The following is a 19,409-nucleotide window of genomic DNA, read 5'->3' as shown; positions in this document are numbered from 1 at the left end:
GGGGGGGGGGGGGGAGGTGCATGCCTTTAATCCTAGCACTCAGGAGGCAGATGCAGGCATGACTTTGGGGCCGGGCTGGCTTTCATAGCAAGCTTCAGGCCAGCCAGGGCTACACAGTGAGATCCTGTCTCAAAATGAATAAACAAATATTAAATAAGTTTCAGGAAAAAAAAAAAAAAAAAGATCAAGGCTACGTATTTCGGGCAGATCGTCAAACCTGAACCCCCTTAACTCATCATTGCTGACATGAGGGTCTGTGTGAAGGGCAGGGCCAGTGCGTCTTACAATAGAGGACTATCCGGAAGACTTCAGTCACAGAGGATATGTATGAGAGCATCTCAGGTTAGAAAATAAGGCTCAGTGTGTTGGTAAGTGCCTTTAATCCCGACACCTGGGAGACAGAGGCAGGTGGATCTCTGTGAAGTTGAGGCCAGCCTGGTCTACCTATTATGTGTCGGGTCACTGGGGCTACAAATGAGACCCTATCTCAAAACAAACAAGGTAAAATAAGGCGCTGGTGGTTTGGTGGCTAAGAGCAGTTACTGCCCTGCTTAGGGGAGGCATCTGAATTGCTGAAAACAAACAAGTCTTTTTCTCCCTGGGTGGTATCTACATGTGTCCACTTTGCAAGGTAAAGGTTCTTGGCATGAAAGCAATCGTGGTGACCTGAGTGCAGGTCTCCTGACCCTACACAAACGTGGAGGGAGAGAATCAACTCCATCAAGTGGTTCTCTGACCTCCATATGCACACCATGGCACACGTGTGGCCATACACACAGAGACAAAGGAAAAAGAAAAAATAATAAAAATACTCTACGTCTATGGAGAAAGCTAGTCCCAGTTCCCTTGAGGAGATAGCTGAATAGAGAGGGCTCTCAGAGACATAGGGGAAGCAGTATTTGAGGATGGATTCTAAGGAGCTGCTTTACCAGGTCACAACTGCCATCCCTTCCCGACCCTAATGCCCACAGAACCTCACCTGAGAACAGAGCATGGAGCAGGCCGGCACCCTCAGAGCCGCGTTGTTCTAGACCAGTAGAACTCTGGGCGTGGATGGAAGCACAAAGCAGAGACACAGCAGAGAACGCCACACAACAGAAGCAGGAAAAAGCCCAGGGCCAGCAGTCTGGTGCCGCACAGAGCTAGCTCCTCCTAGTGGTGGGGGACATGATGGAGGGTTGGGGATCTTGCAGTAGGAAGATATCTTGCCCCACACCATGAAAAACAGAGACAAGCCTCCAGGAGGCAGGGTCCTCCTGACACCTAGGAGCAGCTGTGGAGCAGGTGAAAGATAACCTTTGTCCCAATGGTTTCCAAACGGCTTGTGGACTGAACTCCCCGAATGATTCCCCAGGAGCCGCTCTTCTCCACATTCCACCTGTCTTCCTTCCTTCCTTCCCTTCTCTCTTAAACAAGGTCTTGTTATGTAGTTCATGCTGGTCTCAAATTCTCATGTTCCTCCTGCCTTGGCCCTTTGTTGGGTTAACAGACATTTACCATGACACCCAAGCACAATCCTTTTCAAAATATTTTTTAAATCTGTATTTGTATTCAGCTGTTTTGTCTGCACATTTACCTGTGCGTCACCTGCATGCAGTGCCTGCAGAGTCCAGAGGTGGCCATCAGATCTCCTAGGAGCTGAGGTCACAAGTTGCTATGGGGTTGCTGGGAATGTGAACCCAGGTCCTCTGGTGGGCCAGCCTGTGTTCTTAACCACTGAGCCATCTCTCCAACCATAAAACTCTGGTTGCCAACAAAGGCCTTTACATGCTTATGCCATCTTGCCAGGCCTTCGCATGTTAAAGACTGCAGTTAGAGCCAAATTCTGCCTCCCTAATTTTTGTTTTACTGTTTTTTTGAGACAGGGTTTCTCCGTAGCTCTGCTTGTCCTGGAATTTAAGTCTGTAGACCAGGCTGGCCTCAAACTCAGAGATATTCCTGCCCCTGCCTCCTGAACGCTGAGATTGAAGGTGTGCACTGCCACGCTTGGCCCAAATGACCTCTTTTGATATAGGGAGGAGCATGGATCCTCCGCTCGGTCCAGCTCCCCTGCCCTGCTGAGTGAGAGCTTCCTTCTCTTCCGTAAGCTCTAGACGGCTGCTACTGCAGTGTCAAACTGTACCATCTAGCCTAACACTCACAGAAGTTCTGAAATGGCTCTGAGATTCAGACTTCTCCTGCTTCCTTCCATGTCGTGCCCAACAATCTTTTTGAATCCCAAAAGGCTGAACTGCACTTACTCCCTCCTCGAAGGATCATCTTACCAGGGAAAAGAGGCTGGACTTGCTGCCTTAGCTTGGCCATTTAACCAGCTGTGTGCCTTTAGGCAATTCACTCCCTCTCTAAACACGTTTCCTCATCTGCAAAATTGGAAAATAGCACCTGTCTCAAGATTACCTTAAGATTGAATGAGATAAAGAACACAAGTGCCTCGTTTACTATAAACTACTGTATACAACTCTTTCTTACTAGCTGCCTTCCAGGAAGGCTCTCTACAAAAGTTCAACTTAGGGTTAACTGCTCCTTGCTTTATGTCTGTGTAACACTCTGCTCATATCTCTATGACAACAACCAGCTCGTTCTGCCCCCTATTACACTTCTGAATTTCTTTTGTTTGTTGTCATTTCGATTTTTAGACACGAGCATATAGCCCTGGCTGTCCTGGAACTCCCTGCATACAGCAGGCTGGTCTCCAAGTCAGAAAACAGCAACTGGCTGTCTCTGATCAAACCTGTTTTGCATCAGGTACTGTGCTGAGTGCCTTACGGTTACTGGAATTTGTAGATTAGATCATGTTTGTCCTTTGCAGATGAGGAAGCCAAGAGTCTTAGAGATGTTTCAGCACTTACTCTAGACCACACTGCCTCTAACCTATGGCAGGGTTATCAAAACCTATGTTCTTCTTTTTAATACACTCTCATAAAGCCCACGCTGGCCTTGAACTTTCAATCCTCCAGCCTCAGACTCTGTGGAGTAGCAGAATTGTAAGGGAGCCCGGCAGTACATCAGACCCAGCCCATCCTTTCTCCACTGAATGACTCTGCCTCCTCAACCCTTTCAGTGCTCCACATGAAATCATGAGGATCAGCCTGGGGCACTTACCGAAGTAAGCAGCTTGGTGAGCACAAGGCGTTCATGGCTCCAGACCCTGACACACTCCTCACCCACCACTGGGCTAAGGGTGGCATTTCCAGCTCCCTCTTCTGAGCAGGATATAGGTGGCTGGCTAGAGGGCAGGATTCCTGGAACAGCACTGAAATAGAGGCAGGTCCCTGGAGTCCTTCCTGAGGCCACCCTGGCTGTGACCAGGACAGACTCGCCTGCAAAAGACCCTGCAAGAGGCATAAGACACAAGATTTAAAAACTGAGTAGGAAGCCACAGAGATGGCCAGCAACAAGGAGCACTGGCTGTTCTTCCAGAGGACCTGACTTCGGTTCCCAGCACCCACATCTGCAGGTTTTTAACTGCCTGAAACTTCAAGGGATCTGATCCCCTCTTCAGGCCTCCTCTGGTAAACACACACACACACACACACACACACACACACACACACACACACAGCATTCACAGACGTATGCATATCCACAAAGGCATGTGGTGGCACAAGCCTTTAATCCCAGCACTAAGGACAAAGAGGCAGGTAGATCTCTGAGTTTGAGGCCAGCCTGGTCTACAGAGTGAGTTCCAGGACTACACAGAGAAACCTTGTCTCAGAAAAACAAAACAAGACAAAGAAAGGAAGGAAAAAAGGAAGGAAGGAGGAAGGAAGAAAGGAAGGAAGGAAGGAAAAAAGAAAGAATGAAATTAACTTGTCCTTTTGAAGATAGACTATCATATCACTTTATAAGTAACCGAGATGTATGAAGAACATCCAAACCAAGGAAAGCTTTCAGAAAAGATTAAATAAAATACAGGTTTTATTGCAACTTTAAAGTGTTAAGGCATTTCTATGAAAGACACAAAGCCACAAGTTTTGTTTGTTTGGAGCCCAGAGTAGCCTAGAAGCCATTATCCAGCCAACCCTGACCTAGAACTCATGGCAATCCTCCTACCTCAACCTCCCATCTGTTGGGGTTATAGACATGAACCAGCATATCCAACTTCTACCATCAGTTTAAATGAGCAAACAGGATGCTCACCAAACTGTCGGTGAACCTACCCTGGCTTTGCTCACTGCTGAATGGTCTGAATTTCTACACGGCCAGGGATGCAGCTCAGTTGACAGAATGCCTGTGGGCCACCAACCAGCATAAATTAGGAGTGAGTGGTACCACACACCTGTAATCCCAACACAGGGAAGGTGGAGGCAGGCAGGTAGACAGCTCAGAAGCCAGCATCATTTTCCAAAACACAGTGAGTCTAAGGCCAACTATGGCTAAATGAGACCCTTTAACTAAGAAACACCAAAGCAAAAATGCAGCTTTGTTTTGTTTTGTTTCCAAGACAGGGCTTCTCTGTGTAGCCTTGTCTGTCCTGGACTTGCTTTGTATGCCACGCTGGCCTTGAACTCACAGAGATCCACCTGCCTCTGCCTCCCTGAGTACTGGGATTAAAGGTGTGCACCACCACTGTCCAGGGAAAATGTACAGTATGAAAAACAGAAGAAATGGAACAAGGAAGATGGTTCATCCAGGAAAAGTCCTTGCCACACAAGCCTGAGAACTGACATTTGGTACCCAGAAGCCAGGTAAGAGCAGAAGGAGAGAACTAACTACACAAAGTTGTCCTCTCCCCCCTATACCAATAATAAATAAAGATTTAAAACTGCAGATGTTAAGAGCTAGGTGTGTGGCTCAATGGCAGAGTACTTGCCTAGCATATATGAGGCCCTTGGGCTCATTCTTAAGTACCAGCAAGAGGAAAAAAACCAAAACAACATACACTAAGATGTTTGCTCTGATTTTATCAACTACAAAAAAAATCAGGAAACAACAGTGTTATTTACCACAGAAAACACTAAAAAAAAAAAAAAAAAAAAATGGCCTAACCACTTAAGGGATCCATTAAAATAATAGACCAGGTAGTGCTATGGAAAGCCATATATGTCTAAATGAAAAAGAAAGAAATACAACTTGGCATATACATTATAACCACAACTGAAGAATGTGCATGTACAATTTCATAGATAATTTTCCCCCCACTCCACTGCCCAGGTATTGTATTGTTAATCTCAGACAGTGAATGCCCCTCTTAGTTCATAAAATTTTATCTACCTTTTTTCATCATTTCTTTCTATTTAGTTTCTTTCTTTGTTGTTTTTGTTTTGAGGCAGGGTCTCACATGTAGCCCTGGCTGCCCTGGAACTCACCCTGTTGACCAGGCTGGCTCAGACTCTGAGAGCCACCTGCCTCATACTCCTCAGATCCACGCCTGTGTGAGTGCTGCTGGGATTAAAAGCACAAGCACGTGCCACCACTGCCCAGCTGACACCAAATCTCTTTATAGGGCACCAGCAGCAGCAGCTCCTAGGCAGGAGTAAACCACCGCCTGCAAGTTATCCTCAGACCTCCACAAGCGTGCTATGGCACATACACGCTTGCTCACACACACATGAACAGAGACAAGCAGCTAAATATTGCAATTAATTAATTAGAAGGCTGTCTGTGAATTTCTCCTTCCTGCTTTGGATCTATTTCCCCTCTCGGCATTCCTTCCCTGCGCCATCCAAACTGAGCCTGGGAAGCTCCTAACCATGCCCTCGTGGTTCCTTCCCATCTACATGCCTGTGTCTGCTGCTCCCTTTGCCTGGAACTGCACATGGCTAAGCATTCTAAGAGCTTACGAGTAGACGCTGTAACCTTGGGAGGTCTTCCTTCACCCACCCACTGTACCCTCACACACTGACAGGTCTGTTATGTCTGCGTTCTCAGTAGACACACTAAGCAACTTAAGAAGAAGGCCGAGAAACCTGAAAAATCACTACCAGACCACAGGGAAACAGGGCTTCTCCGTGATTAGGGTGGGTACTGTGAAGAGGAGAGAGAAAGTGCCGGTGAGCGGAGAGCGGTGGTTCACATCTTTAATCTCAGCGCACGGGAGGTAGAGGCAGAGGTAAAAGGATCTCTGTGAGTTCGAGGCCAGCCTGATCTACACAGTGAGTTCTAGGATAATCAGAATTATACAGAGAGACCCTGTTTCAAAACAGAAACAAGCCGGGTGCAGTGTCGCATGCCTTGTAATCCCAGGACTCTGGGAGGCAGAGGCAGACGGATCTCTGGGAGTTCGAGGCCAGCCTGGTCTATAGAGTGAGTCTAGGACAGCCAGGACTGCACAGAGAAATTGTGTCTCAAAAAACCAAAACCAAAAGCAAGCAATCAAAACAAAGTGTGGAAGGAAATACACAGCTCCAGCTGTAAGACTATAGAATGGTACATCAGCCAAAGATTAACCATAGGGCGATCCTATATTCCATGTGTGACTACATTTTCAATAACACTAAAATATATGTCCACCCAAAAAGTAGTGTTAAGAACAGCATTGGTTTCTTTTCTTTTCTTTCTTTCTCTGTCTTTTATTTTATTTTACTTTTTTTTTGAGACAGGGTCTGATTATGTAGTCTAGGCTACCCTGAAGCTTACTGTGTAGATCACGATAGCCTGAGACTCGTACAGATCTGCCCACCATGGACTACACAGTGATAGAATTAAAGCACCAAGCCAGGCTGAAACGGCATCATTTCTTATGATGTTACGGAAACAAGCTAAATGTCAATCAAATCATAAACAGATACCTAAAAACATGGAATATTCATACAAGAAGATCATTCAACAATAAAAAGAAATGAAATAACGCTGCAACATGATGAACCTTAGAAATCTTATTTCACGTCAAAGAAGCTGGTCACAAAGGAGTGCATATTGTAGCAGTGTCCAGAAAAGGCAGAGTACCAGAGACAGAAAGCAGAGGAGGCCCGGGGACCTGGGGAAAAGAGGTGCAGAAAAGCTATGGTGCAGATGTACTCAGATGATTGAAAGAAATATCCATTTTAAAATAGACTTCAGGTGTGGCTCCACAGTTACATAAACAGACTGAAAGTAACTTAATTAATTGTATACTTTGTTGTTTTGGGTTTTTTTTTTTTTTTTTTTTTCCTGAGACAGGGTTTCTCTGAATAGTCTTGGCTGTCCTGGCACTCAGTCTATAGACCAGGCTGTCCTGGAACTCAAGAGATCTGTCTGCCTCTACCTCCTAAGTCTTGGGATTAAAGTTGTACACCACCACTGCCTGGTTTAACTGTATACTTATACTTAAAATGGGTGAAAAATACGGTGACATGTGACTCATACTTTAATGTTGTCCTATGTACTTCAGAGGGGGTTTCAGACCTTGCTATGTAATCCTAGATGACCTGGAACTCACTTATAGCCCAGGCAGTACTGGCATGCCTGAAATCTCTCTCCATATCTATTTCTCTACACATAGTGGGGCAGGGCATTTGGTTTTAAACCTAAGGCCTCTGGGTGCATGCAAGAAACTTGGAACTGGAACAGCAAAGGCAAAACACAGAGCCATTACTGTGGAAACATTCCCTGCAAGCATCCTATCTAATCTGTGTTATAGCAGAAGTGACTGGTATATGGATGTACCTTATACAGACTAGTATAAGGTCACCATTCTGGTGAAGTCAGAGATAGGGCCCAACCCGAAGTGTTCTGAAGCTGGACCCCCATGGTCCCCAGATCTCACCTTTCAATCCTATCTGACTACCATGGATCTTGGCTTGGAATGTTTGGGTTTTGTTCCTGTCTGGACCATCTCCGAAGTTCAAAGTAGTCAGCAGGCCTACGGCTTGAGGCCCTCGCCACTTCCCTGTGACTGTCCCATTCATGGGGCAGAGACTTAGCTGGCCAAAAGATCTCAAGAAGGAAACCCAATCCTGTGTGAAAAAGATCCGAAAGAGAAGTGAGATTAGCAGCAGGGGCAGGTTATACCAGAAGGGCCAGCCCCCGCCCCCATACTTACCTGGGGAATATCAGGGCTACGTAGGCCAGTTGTGTGAGTGAGGAGGAAGCCACCAAGGCCCAGGCCAGAGAGGCCAAGGAGCAGCAGGATCAAAGTGGCACAGACCAAAGGTGGGTGGTGAGCCAGACAGAGATGCAAGTTGTGCAAGCAGCTGCCCATGAGGAGCAGAGGGGTCTGGGCTTCCGTGCAGTGCCTGCTGGAGGACAGTGAGGGAGAACTGGACAAGAGCCTGCTGGTGAGAAGGCACTCACCCATGTTAAGCAAAGACAAGCTAAAGCGAGAAGACAATGAATCCGCTCAAGGCCACAAGGTACGTGGCAGAGCCAGGATCAAAATCCAAGGTTCTGTACTCCAAAAGTTCACCTCCTTACAGCGCTTAAGGAATGCCTGCTTCTGAAATAACCAGAGAAGCAGGGAAGAGCAGTCTGCACTAGTGAAAGGGCCATGAAAAGAATTCTCAGCTGGAGAAAGAGGAAGCAGCTGGCCTAGGGTTAGGATTTGGCGGTGGAACAGTTCAGCCAGAGCCCAGACAGACGGGAAGTGTCTGGGTTCAGAGTTCCTACTTTGGAGTTGAAAGCTAACCAGCTAGGGAGGAACGAACGGTGCTCACTAAATGTGACCAAGCCAGCTAAGGTCTGTGAGGTTAAGATGTTGTGAAACGAGTTCTAAGAACAAGTAATGAGGATTCGATGGGGCAGCAGTTTTGCTAGGTACTCGGCCGTGCAGGAATTCGACAGACGTCCATCTCCTTCCTTTTTATTGGTGTCACACTGATCCTTAAGACCAGAAGAAACACTATGGCTCAAGGGGCTCTAACACAGAGGTGGTAGGGTTACGGTCTAAAATCGGTCTCCAACATCCGAGTACCCTACTCCAGGCAAGAAGCGACAGACTGATGGAAATAAACATCTGGAAGGCAGGAGATCAGCGTAAGGTGTGGGAGGATAGCGTGGGAGAGTGTGGAGGCCACCGGGAAACGCAGGTGTCACATAGGCTCGGCCCCGGCGCAGCCCCACGACGTGGCATTTCTGCAAGGGGGGAGGGCAGGAGGAGGGAGGGCAGAGGCTGAGGGGCAGCAGCGGTCGGTGCATCTGGGCCTCCCGTCCTCCCCAAAGCCCCCTCCAGAAGGATCTCGACCACCGCATCCCTCTCCCCGACCAAGCGGCTTCAGCTCCGTCCGCCGCTAGCTCTCACCGCTCGCAGCCGGGCGGAGGCCGGCGCCCCGTGACGTCACGGGAGGAGGGGCGGGGCTCGCGCCCGTCCGCTCCGGCCCCGCCCCGCCCCGCCCCGAGGCGCATGCGCAGTTGTCAGGGCGCGCGCGCGGAGGGCGGAGGTCCGCTGCCGGCTACTCCCCGGCCTAGGTCAGACCGAACCAAGAGGAGATTCACGCCGGGGGCCCGGTGGACGGAGGGACTCGCCGGGAGGTGAGGAGCCCGCGCCCGCCGCTGCGAAGACCCCGGTCTCCCTCCCGAGAGAGCGCAGGAGGGTCTCGGCGGAACCTCACCCAAGTCACTCTTCTGTTGCTCGCCCAGGGGCCCAGGACCCTAGGATCGCAAGGTTTTCAGGCGGGAGCGTCTCCCCTCCTTCTGTCGCCTTGGAGAGGGGAGATCATCTTACCTGCAGCAGCGTAAGACGCGGAGCCAGGAGCTCAGGTTCCTATCTTCACTCTGGCCCAGCGTTCACGAGGTGGAGGCCTGAGCATCAGGAGTTCCAGGCCAGCCTAGGACACCTCCTCCCCCCCACCCCCCCTAAACAACCAATCTAAGTCTGTGTAGTCCATATATAACTATGTTGTCTTTGGGATAAGATTGGCCCTTTTAAAGGAGAACATTTGTTTTGTCTTTTTGGGACAGGGGCTCACTGTATAAGACCAAAGTGTCTTTCAACTCAGAGATCCACCGGGCTCTGCCTCCTGTGTGCTGGGGTTAAAGGTGCGGAACATGGTTCTCTAAAGGAGAACATTTGTACCGACCATTTTAATTCAGAACCGTTCTCCAAAGACAGAATACATTTCGACATGACACAAAAAAAATGTTCAAACTCACTGTGCATCATAGAAAAGTGAATTAAAACCACGTTGAAATTTTTCCTTGCCGGGCATAGTGGCATATATCTGTAAACCCTGTACTTGGGGAGGCAGGCAGATTTCTGTGAGTTGGAGGCCAGGCTGGTCTACAGATCGAATTCCAGGACAGCTAAAACTACACAGAAACCCTGTCTCTTAAAAAAAAGGAGATTCTGTCTTACCTCAATCAGAATAATAATAATAATAAAAATGCTGGTGAGCATGTGGACAAAAAAGAATGGAATCCTTATGTACATACAGCTAGTGGGAGTATAAACTAGTGCAGCTACAATGGCTGTCAATAAATATGTTCTACAAAAAGCTAAACATAAACTTGTCTTGGCCTGGCTACATCAGTCCTGAGTATTTATCAAAACTACTACAGGAAAACATCAGAAATGCTCACACATCAGTGTTTATTACAGCACTATTCATAACCCAGAAGCCCATCCCGAGAGAAATGGATAAAAAAATGCATATAATATATACACAGTGGAATTTTTTCCAGCCATAAAGAACAGTTATTCCAGTCGAGTATGTTGGGCGCAGACCTTTAACCCCAACAACTGGGAGGCAGAGGCAGGCAAATCTGTATGTGTTCAAAACCAGCCTAGTCCACATAGTGGGCGCCAAGCCAGTCGGCTCCACGGAGAGACTCTTTCTTTTCTTTTTCTTTCCTTTTTTATTTTATTTATGTATTTATTTATTTATTTATTTATTTATTTTTGAGACAGGGTTTGTCAGTGTAGCCCTGGCTGGCCTTGAACTCACATAGATCAGCCTGCCTCTGCCTCCTGAGTGCTGGAACGAAAGGCGTGTGCCACCACATTCCAGCTCATAACTATCTACAGTTTCAATTCCAGGGTCTCTGATGTCCTCTTTTGACCTCTGCAGGCACCAGGCTTGCCTGTGGTGCACATATACATGCAGCCAAAATACTGATACACAAAATTAAAAAATAAATAAATCTGCGGCTGGAGAGATGTGGTTAACAGCACTGGCTGCTCTTCCAGAAGACCCGAGTTCAATTCCCGGCAGCCACATGGCAGCTCACAGCTGTCTGTAACTCCAGCTCCAGCAGATATGACACCCTCATACAGATATACATGCAGACAAAACGCTGATGCACCTAAAATAAAAATATTTAAAAATAATAAATAAACCTTTAAAAATAGTTATCCCTTTGTAGCACATACCTGTAATCCCAGCACTCAGGGAGCAGGGGAAGGAAGATCGGGAGCCCAAGGCCAGCCTCACAAGTAATTTGAAGTCAACCTGGACTACACAAGACCTTGTCTCAAAGCCCATAAAAACAACAAGAATTGCTGATTAGATGACTCAGCAGAATAAAGCACCAGCTTGATGACCAGAGTGCTGTCCCCAGAACTCATGCTGGAAGGAGAGCACAGGCTTCTGAAAGTTGTCCTGTGACCACCACTTCTCTCTCCTCATGCTGGAAGGAGAGAACAGGCTTCTGAAAGTTGTCCTGTGACCACCACTTCTCTCTCCTCCCTTTCTTTCTCTCTCTCTCACACACACTAAAGATTTAAAAATAAATAAAGTTATGAAATTTGCAGGAAAATAAGTATGGCGAGTGATAATCGTCTTTAGTGAATTAAATCATCCTTAGAAACAGAAATATGTGTTTTCTCCCATTTGTGGTTCCAGGACTTTATACAGATACAGGACCAGGATTTTATATAGATACAGGAAGTGTGTGTGTGGTGTGTATATGGGTGTATGTGTGGTATGTGTATAGGTGTGTGGTTGTGGGTGTGTGTGATTGTGTTTGTGTGTGTTTTATATGTATAAAACAAAAGTAGAAGTAGAACTGACTCACCCAACATAGTGTAATTCAGGTCCTGGCGGGAAGGATGAGAGGAAGGAAGGAGAGGAGAGCCGGGCATGGTGGCCTGTAATCCCAGCATTCCGGGGCAGAGGCAGGGGGACCTCTCAGTTCAAGGCCAGCCTGGTCTACAGAGTGAGCTCCAGGACAGCCAGAGCTGCACAGAGAAACCCTGTCTCCACAAACAAACAAACAAACAAAAAAGGTGGGGAGGGGGGAAGGGAGGCCGGGAGGGAATGATTATTTGGACATTTGCTAGCAGGACCGTGTACATTGAATACAATGAAAACAATTAAAATGAGGAAGGACCTGGAAGACAGTCCCAGAGGAGAAATAGCAGTGACCCTCAGACACGTGAAAAAGCTGTTCAGCATCACTAATCATTACAGAAATAGCTCAGCAAAAGCAAGATGAGCTAGGGAGATGCCCTGGGGGGTAGAAGTGTCTTTTCCACCCCTCACAAGTTGTCCCCGATCTCAACACACTTATACACACACCACACATACAAATAGTTAAATAAAAAAAAAAAATCATCAAGATGAGGTATCATTTCATATCCCTTAGTATGGCTACCAACAAGAAATCAGAACATAGGGGGCAGGAGAGGTGGCTCAGAGGTTAGGAACACTGGCTATTCTTCCAAAGGTTCTGAGTTCAATTCCCAGCAACCGTACGGTGGCTCACAACCATTTAGAATGAGATCTGGCGCCCTCTTCTGGCATGCAGGCACACATGCAGGCAGAACATTGTATAAATAAATTCTTTAAAAAAAAAAAAGGAAATCAGAAAATAGCAAGTGCTGGTAAACATGTGGATAAATTGTAATACTTCAGCTGAACATTGTTAGTGGGAATAGAAAGTGGTGTGACTTTTCTAAGAAGGAAAAAAAAGCATTGTCATAGTGTTATAATTCCACTTCTGGATACAAAATTATTCCGCAAACTTGAAACGATGGTCTCCGCAAGAGTTTGTACACCCAAATCTATAGGAAGATTACTCCCGAGTTCGAGTCAAGTCAAAAGTGGAAACATCCCAAGAATGGGTGAATGGCTAATCAAAACGTAGGCCACACAACACACGAGGAAACATTCAACTTTAAAGAGGAAGGGAAGCTGTGTAGGACGTTGCATGCACTTGTGAGGTAGAGGTGGCAGGACAAGGAATTTAGAGGACACCTTTGGCTACATAGTGAGTTGAAGGTCTAAGGAACACAAGGATGTGCCAAAAACTTGCAAAAAGAAAAAAAGGAAATTCCTACTCACACCGCAATGTAGATGCACCTTGGGGCGCTTTATGCGAAGTGAAATACATCAGTCACACAAAGACAACAGCAATGGTTCCAGGTATATGCCATGAACAAGGAAGGCAATAGTAGGATTCCACGTATATGAGATGGGCATATGCTTCCCCCAGCATGACGTGTACAGGGACAAGAGCAAATGACCCTGCCCGTGTGAGATGCATAAAGTAAACAGCAGAACGCGTCCACCTACACGATACGGCAGAGCGCCTCGCAACACGATGCTGTGTGATGCCAACAGCCCGAGGCGCAGAAGGCAAGGCCGTGCGTTTCCTCATGCGGAAGATGCTCAGGACGGTAGCAGGTGGTTCTGACTAGATGATATGGACAAGGCAATAGCAAATACCTAGATGAGAGGCTTAGGATCATAGCATATGATTCCAACTATACGGGACACACAAGACAATAGCATGCAATTCCGCCACGATGTTCCGGGATCTTGGCATGTAATTCCACCTATACGTGATAAATAACACGATAATAGAAGGTTCCACCCAACGAGCTGGCCCAGATAATAGCGTATGATTCCACCAATATCTGATGTGCAGGAAAATTGCTTGTGATTACACCAACCTGAGACACACACGGGACAAAGGACAAACGGTTTCATATATATACATATATTATACATGAAATTATAGCATATGCTTCCAACTCTGTGAGCTGCACAAGGCAATGGTAGAGAGTCTTCTGTGATGCCTGGGACGGTGGCATATGAATGCAGCTATACGAGATGAATAAGATACTCACAAATGATCCTAACAGGGTATGTGCGATGCAAAAGCCAAAATCAAAAGCTATATGAGGCGCACAAAGACAATTGTGAACGATTCTACTGATGTGTGATGCACAGGGTTCCGTAAGATGTGTGATCTTACGGTTCCCCTGCATGAGAGGAACCAAGAATAGCAAGCTATTCTACCTATATGCGATGCGGAAGACAGCACCGTGGGATCCTACCTACTTGAGGTACACAAGACGATAGTGTGGGATCCTCCCAACATACAGGACCACAAGCGAATGACTCCACCCGGAAAAGATGTACAAGACAATCAGAGGATTCCGCCAGATAGCGTGCACGAGGAAACAGACAAGGATTCCAGCTACATGAGGTGTACACGGTGACTGTGGACCACCACGGGGCAGAGAAGAGTCGAGAGCACATGATTGTAGCAACATGAGATGCACAAGACAATAATAAATGATTTCTTCTGCATGGGAGACACGAGACGGTAATATACGATGCTGTGCGCATGAGGCGTGTAAGACGGGAATGATTCCACATATACCAGATGCGCAAGAAACTAGGGTGTGAGTCCGCTGACAGGAGACGCACAAGACAGTGTGTAACCCGGCCCGTAGCAATGACCAGCCCTGCGGTGAACGACTCTTGCTTTTTGAGTTGCACAAAATAGCAGTTGATATTAGGTGCCCAAGACAAGAGCGTAGATGCCATCTACGTAAAATCCAAAAGCCAGGCCTGGTGGTGTTGATGCACGCCTTTAATCCCAGCACTCAGGAGGCAGAGGTCGGCAGACCTCTGAGGGTGAGGCCAGCCTGGTCTACAGAGGGAGTTCCGGGACTACAAAGAGGAACCCTGCCTTGAAAAACAAACCAAATAAACAAACCAACCCAAAGACAATAGCAGATGATTCCAACTACACAAGATTCGTAAGACTACAGCAAATGATTCAACTTATTTTATACACACAGGACAGAGATGTATGATTTCATTGACCGAGCTGCACAAGACCGTGGTGCGTCATTTCGCCTGTGTGAGATAAAGAAGACTAAATGGAACACGGTTCCGCCTGTGTGAGATGCACTGGACCACAGGAGTAGAATCCCCTGTATGAGACCAGAAGACAATAGCAGTTGATGCCACCTCTATGAGATGAACAACTCAATAGCATTCGAATCTACAGGGCTGCCTTAAACAAAACTGGCAGGGATGACTCAGGACATGAACGACGCAACGTCCTATGACGTGACCTATGACAGGACAACAGCACAGGATTTAAGCTTTGTGAGATGCACAAAACAACAGAGATACATATGATTCCACCGAGGTGAGAGCACAGGACAGTGCATCTTAGATGAGATTTAACACACACACACACACACACACACACACACACAAAGTCAAACGATTCTAGCTATCTGTGATGCACAGAATAGTGTATAATTCTACAGTATGAGATGCACAAGACAACAGCAAATGATTCTATATTAGATGCAATAGACAATCGGGCACGATTCCACTAAAACGAAAAGTGTTTGGGGCCAGATGTCCTACAGTTCTTTTTTTGGGCCACAAACCCTGACCCATATGCGACCCTGTGACTGAGGAAAGCTTCAGTCATGAGACAGAGCCTAAGAGGAATGTCCTCTGGGCAAAACAAGGCAAAAAAAAAAAAAAAACAAAAAAACAAAAAAACAAAAACAAGAGGCAGGGAAGTAGGGAAAGAAGAAGGGTTCAAAGACACTGTCTGATCAGGCTCTGCTTGCAATGCTTTGTCCAGTATGAACAGCAATGTGAAAAACAAATTGTTAATTCCTTTTAATGTGTCTGAGGCTTGTATCTCTGTCTACCATCACCCTCTTTTCTAAGTACCTGTGATGCCCACAGCTGCACTGGCTCTGGCAGAAAATAGTTAATGATTCCATATTTTTGAGATGTACAAGATGATAGCACCTGAGCCCAAGGACATGAAATGCGGAAAACGATAGCATGTGACCCCAGCGACATTAGTTGCACAAGACAGCAGCAAACTGTTCAACGCTTGAGAGATGAACAAAGCATTAGCGAATGATTACCAGTGTACGAAATGCGCAAGACTAAGGTCTGTGGACTTCACCAACTCTAGATGCGCCAGGAAATGGTGTCAGACGCCTCCAACGTGCAATGGGCCAGATAAGAGCATATACTTCCATCTATGTGAGATACACAGGACAGCAGCAAATGATCTCATCTGCATGAGCTGCACAAGACAGGAGTGTATGGTTCCGCCAACACGTGGCGCACAAAACCAGAGGGAATGATTTCACCCAGAGGAGACACGCAGGGGGAGAGTGAGTGATTTCTACTACACTAGATTCGCAACACACTAGTATGATCCCACTGACACGAGATGCACAGAGCAACATTCTATGACACCATCTCTATAAAGTGTACAAGAGAATAAGGCCTGAGCCCACTGACATAAGATGTAGAAGACAATACTTTACTATTTTCCATCTATTAGACGGACAAAACAATCGTATCTGATACTACCTCTGTGAGAGCCGATGGATGATCCTACCTGTATCCGATGCACAGAACAGGATTGTCTGAGTCCACCTATAAGCAATGGAGAAGACACTAGCAGGTGGTTCCAGTGACCTACAGTGCACAAAACAACAGCGAGTGGTTCCGACCATATGAGACACAGAGGAAAAGTGACTGCACCAAATGAGGTTCACTAGACAACAGCGTATAACTTCACAGACATGACACACACAATACAGTGGCATATTCGTTCACGACTGCGAGACGCACACTCGACTCAGAGACAGGAAGTGATTGCTGCCAGGCTGGAGAGAGCAGATGACTGGGAGTTACGGTTTAATGGATGCAAAGTTGTATGTTTGCTGGTCAGAGGCGGGTGAAGTTCTGGGATTTTTTTTTTTTTGGAGGCCAAGCTGGCCTAAATAGCAAGTTCCGTGCCAGCCAAAGCAATCTGTCAAAGCCTTGTGTCAAAATAAAGAACGGAAGTTTTAGTTTTGTACAGCGAAACATCTTAGACATGGATGGTGGAAAACGACTGTGATCACCAGCGAGTGAATATCCTTGATGCTACCGAGCGATATACTCAAAATGGTGAAAACAATGCTGGGTGAGTTGTTGCGCGCCTTTAGTTTACAGGGTGGGTTGCTGTGTGCCATTAGTCTTAGTGTGCAGGTTGAGGCAGGAGGGTTGCGTGAGTTCAGAGCCAAGCCTGACTGACCTGCAGAGCAAAATCCTGGTCTTTCCGCTTCGGGGACCACTGGTCTTGGCAGCAGCTCCTATACTCACCAAGCCGTCTTGCAGTCCCTTGAGCTGGCTTTTTGAGACAAGGTCTCACTGTGTAGCATGCCTTTAATCCCAGCACTCATAACCCCAGCACTCAGGGAGGCAGAGGCAGGTGGATCTCTGTGAGTTTGAGGCCAGCCTGGCCTACAAAGCAAGTCCAGGACAGCCAAGACTAAGGCTACACTGTCTCATCTCAAAAAAAAAAAAAAAAATTAAAACAAACAAGTGAGCACAGTTAGGGGCAGTGGTGAGCACACTTGGGAAGCAGAGGCAGGCAGTTTCCGTGAGCATGAGGCTAGCCTGGTCTATGGTACAGACCCTGCCTCAAACAAGGGGCTGGGAAGTTGGCCTAGTGGGTAAAGTGCTTGTTGTGAGAGCCTGTGCAGAATCCCTGGAACACACACACACAGCTGGGAGAGGCAGCCCCTGCCTCTAAGCCCAGCGCTTTCATGTCAAGGGAGAGACAGGGACACAAATCCTTGGAAGCTCACGGCCCAGCTACCTGGCAGCTGCCACAGAGAACAGAGAGGCCCTGAAGGCATGGGCTGCTTGGACTGCTTTGTGACTTCCACAAGTATGTCCAGATATGGCTGCACATATACACATCAGACATGCATACACATGAACACACACACACAATTTTGCGTGGTTTTTGCTGTTATTGCTTATTTGGAGTTTTCGTTGTTTGTTTTTCTCAGTCAGGGTTTCATTCTGTAGAGCAGGCTAGCATGGAACTCACTATGAAATATTTTTTTATTTTTTTAAAAATTTATTTATTTATAATTTATACAGTATTCTGCCTGCATCTATGCCTGCAGGCCAGAGAGGGCACCAGACTCATTATAGATGGTTAATGAGGCACCATGTGGTTGCTAGGAGTTGAACTCAGGACCTTTTGGAAGAACAGCCAGTGCTCCTTGGCCTCTGAGCCATCTCTCCAGCCCCTGAACTATTTTTTTAAAGGAAGGTAAGTGTTGACAGGTTTGTGGAGAATTGAAAGCCCTTGCCCGCCGTTGCACGTGCTGTGGAAAAGAGCATGGCGGCTCCTTGATAAATTAGCCATAGAATCACCAGATGATCCAGTAATTCCATTGCTAAACATACAATGTCAAATTTGAAAACAGGTGTTCAAAATAGCGTGCTAGCACAGGAGTTCTGCTTGTGACGGTGAAAAGGAGGAAGCAACCTGGCACCTGGCGGTAGATGAAGGACAAATAAGGTGTGAGATAAGCCTGTGGGGATGGGGAGTTAAGAGCCGCTGGGGCTGCTCTTCCAAAGGACCCCAGCACCCATATGGGGTGTTAAAGCCTCCTGTATCTCCAGCTCCAAGAGATGAGGCATCTTCTGGCCTCCGAAGGCACCCCCTCCTGCCCACACACATGTGGTGTAAATTTACACAGACGCACACATGTAGATACAGAACAAACACATTTAAAAAAAAATAAAGGAAGCTGAGCAGCATGCTGGAGCCTGAAGGGGCTTTGTGGACGTGATTTTAAGTGAATACCTGTTTCCCTCATCCTGAATTTGTTCTTCGTCTCAGAGATGAGATATTTCACAGCCACTTGACATCTCCATCTGGGTATCAGACAGAACTCTGAAGCTTAACGTATCATGAGGTGTTCTTTTTTTAATGATTTATTTGGTTTTATTTTATATGCATTAGTGCGAAGGAGTCAGAGCGCTTGGAATCAGCATTAACAGACAGTTGTGAGCTGCCATGTGGGTGTTGGGATTTGAACCCGGGTCCTTTGCAAGAGCTGACAGTGCTCTTAACCACGGAGCCATCTCTCCAGCCTGAGGTTTTTGTCTTTACATTTTATTTATTTTGCATGTGATTCCATGAAGTTAAGTTGTCCTCTGACCTCCACATGGCATGCATACCCACAGCCATCACACACGCAACATAACAAATAAGTAAAAAAAAAAAAAAAAAAAAAGTGAAAAAGACTATGAGGGTGACCGTCAGGATCTGAATGCTTCATTTCTACATTGGTGTTTCTTTTTATTTCTTTATTTTTATTTTATGTGCACTGGTGTTTTGTCTGCGTGTATGTCTGTGTGAGCGTGTCAGATCCCTTGAAACTGGGAGTTACAGACAGGGCTGAGCTGCCATGTGTGTGCTGGGAATTGAACCTGGGTCCTCTGGAAAAGCAGCCAGTGCTCTTAGCCTCCCAGCCATCT

General features: G+C 46.7%; 1 protein-coding gene across 5 annotated transcripts in view; it reads right to left on the bottom strand.

Moving 5' to 3' along the window:
* The window catches only part of Tmem219 (transmembrane protein 219), a 17,688-nt gene extending 1,190 nt beyond the window's left edge, over window positions 1-16,498 (bottom strand). Inside the window, exons 1-5 of one of the 5 annotated variants that reach the window (XM_055627647.1) lie at window positions 16,477-16,498; window positions 7,964-8,159; window positions 7,688-7,877; window positions 3,103-3,332; window positions 980-1,152 (exon numbers count right to left, since the gene is read on the bottom strand). In XM_055627647.1, the coding sequence (XP_055483622.1) occupies window positions 1,012-1,152; window positions 3,103-3,332; window positions 7,688-7,877; window positions 7,964-8,122 (720 nt within the window). In that variant the 5' untranslated portion in view covers window positions 8,123-8,159; window positions 16,477-16,498 and the 3' untranslated portion in view covers window positions 980-1,011. Of the gene's footprint in view, window positions 1-979; window positions 1,153-3,102; window positions 3,333-7,687; window positions 7,878-7,963; window positions 9,137-9,157; window positions 9,208-9,580; window positions 9,615-16,476 lie in introns of those variants that run through there. The other 4 variants (XM_055627651.1, XM_055627649.1, XM_055627650.1 and 1 more) reach the window with 4 other exon arrangements.
* Between the last annotated feature and the right edge of the window lie 2,911 nt (window positions 16,499-19,409).

This window comes from Psammomys obesus, unplaced genomic scaffold (genome assembly GCF_907164565.1).
Source record: "Psammomys obesus unplaced genomic scaffold, mPsaObe1.curated_primary_1811, whole genome shotgun sequence".
Lineage (NCBI taxonomy): Eukaryota > Metazoa > Chordata > Mammalia > Rodentia > Muridae > Psammomys > Psammomys obesus.
The sequence above is the reverse complement of the archived record's forward strand: the minus strand, read 5'-3'. Positions and strand labels throughout refer to the sequence as shown.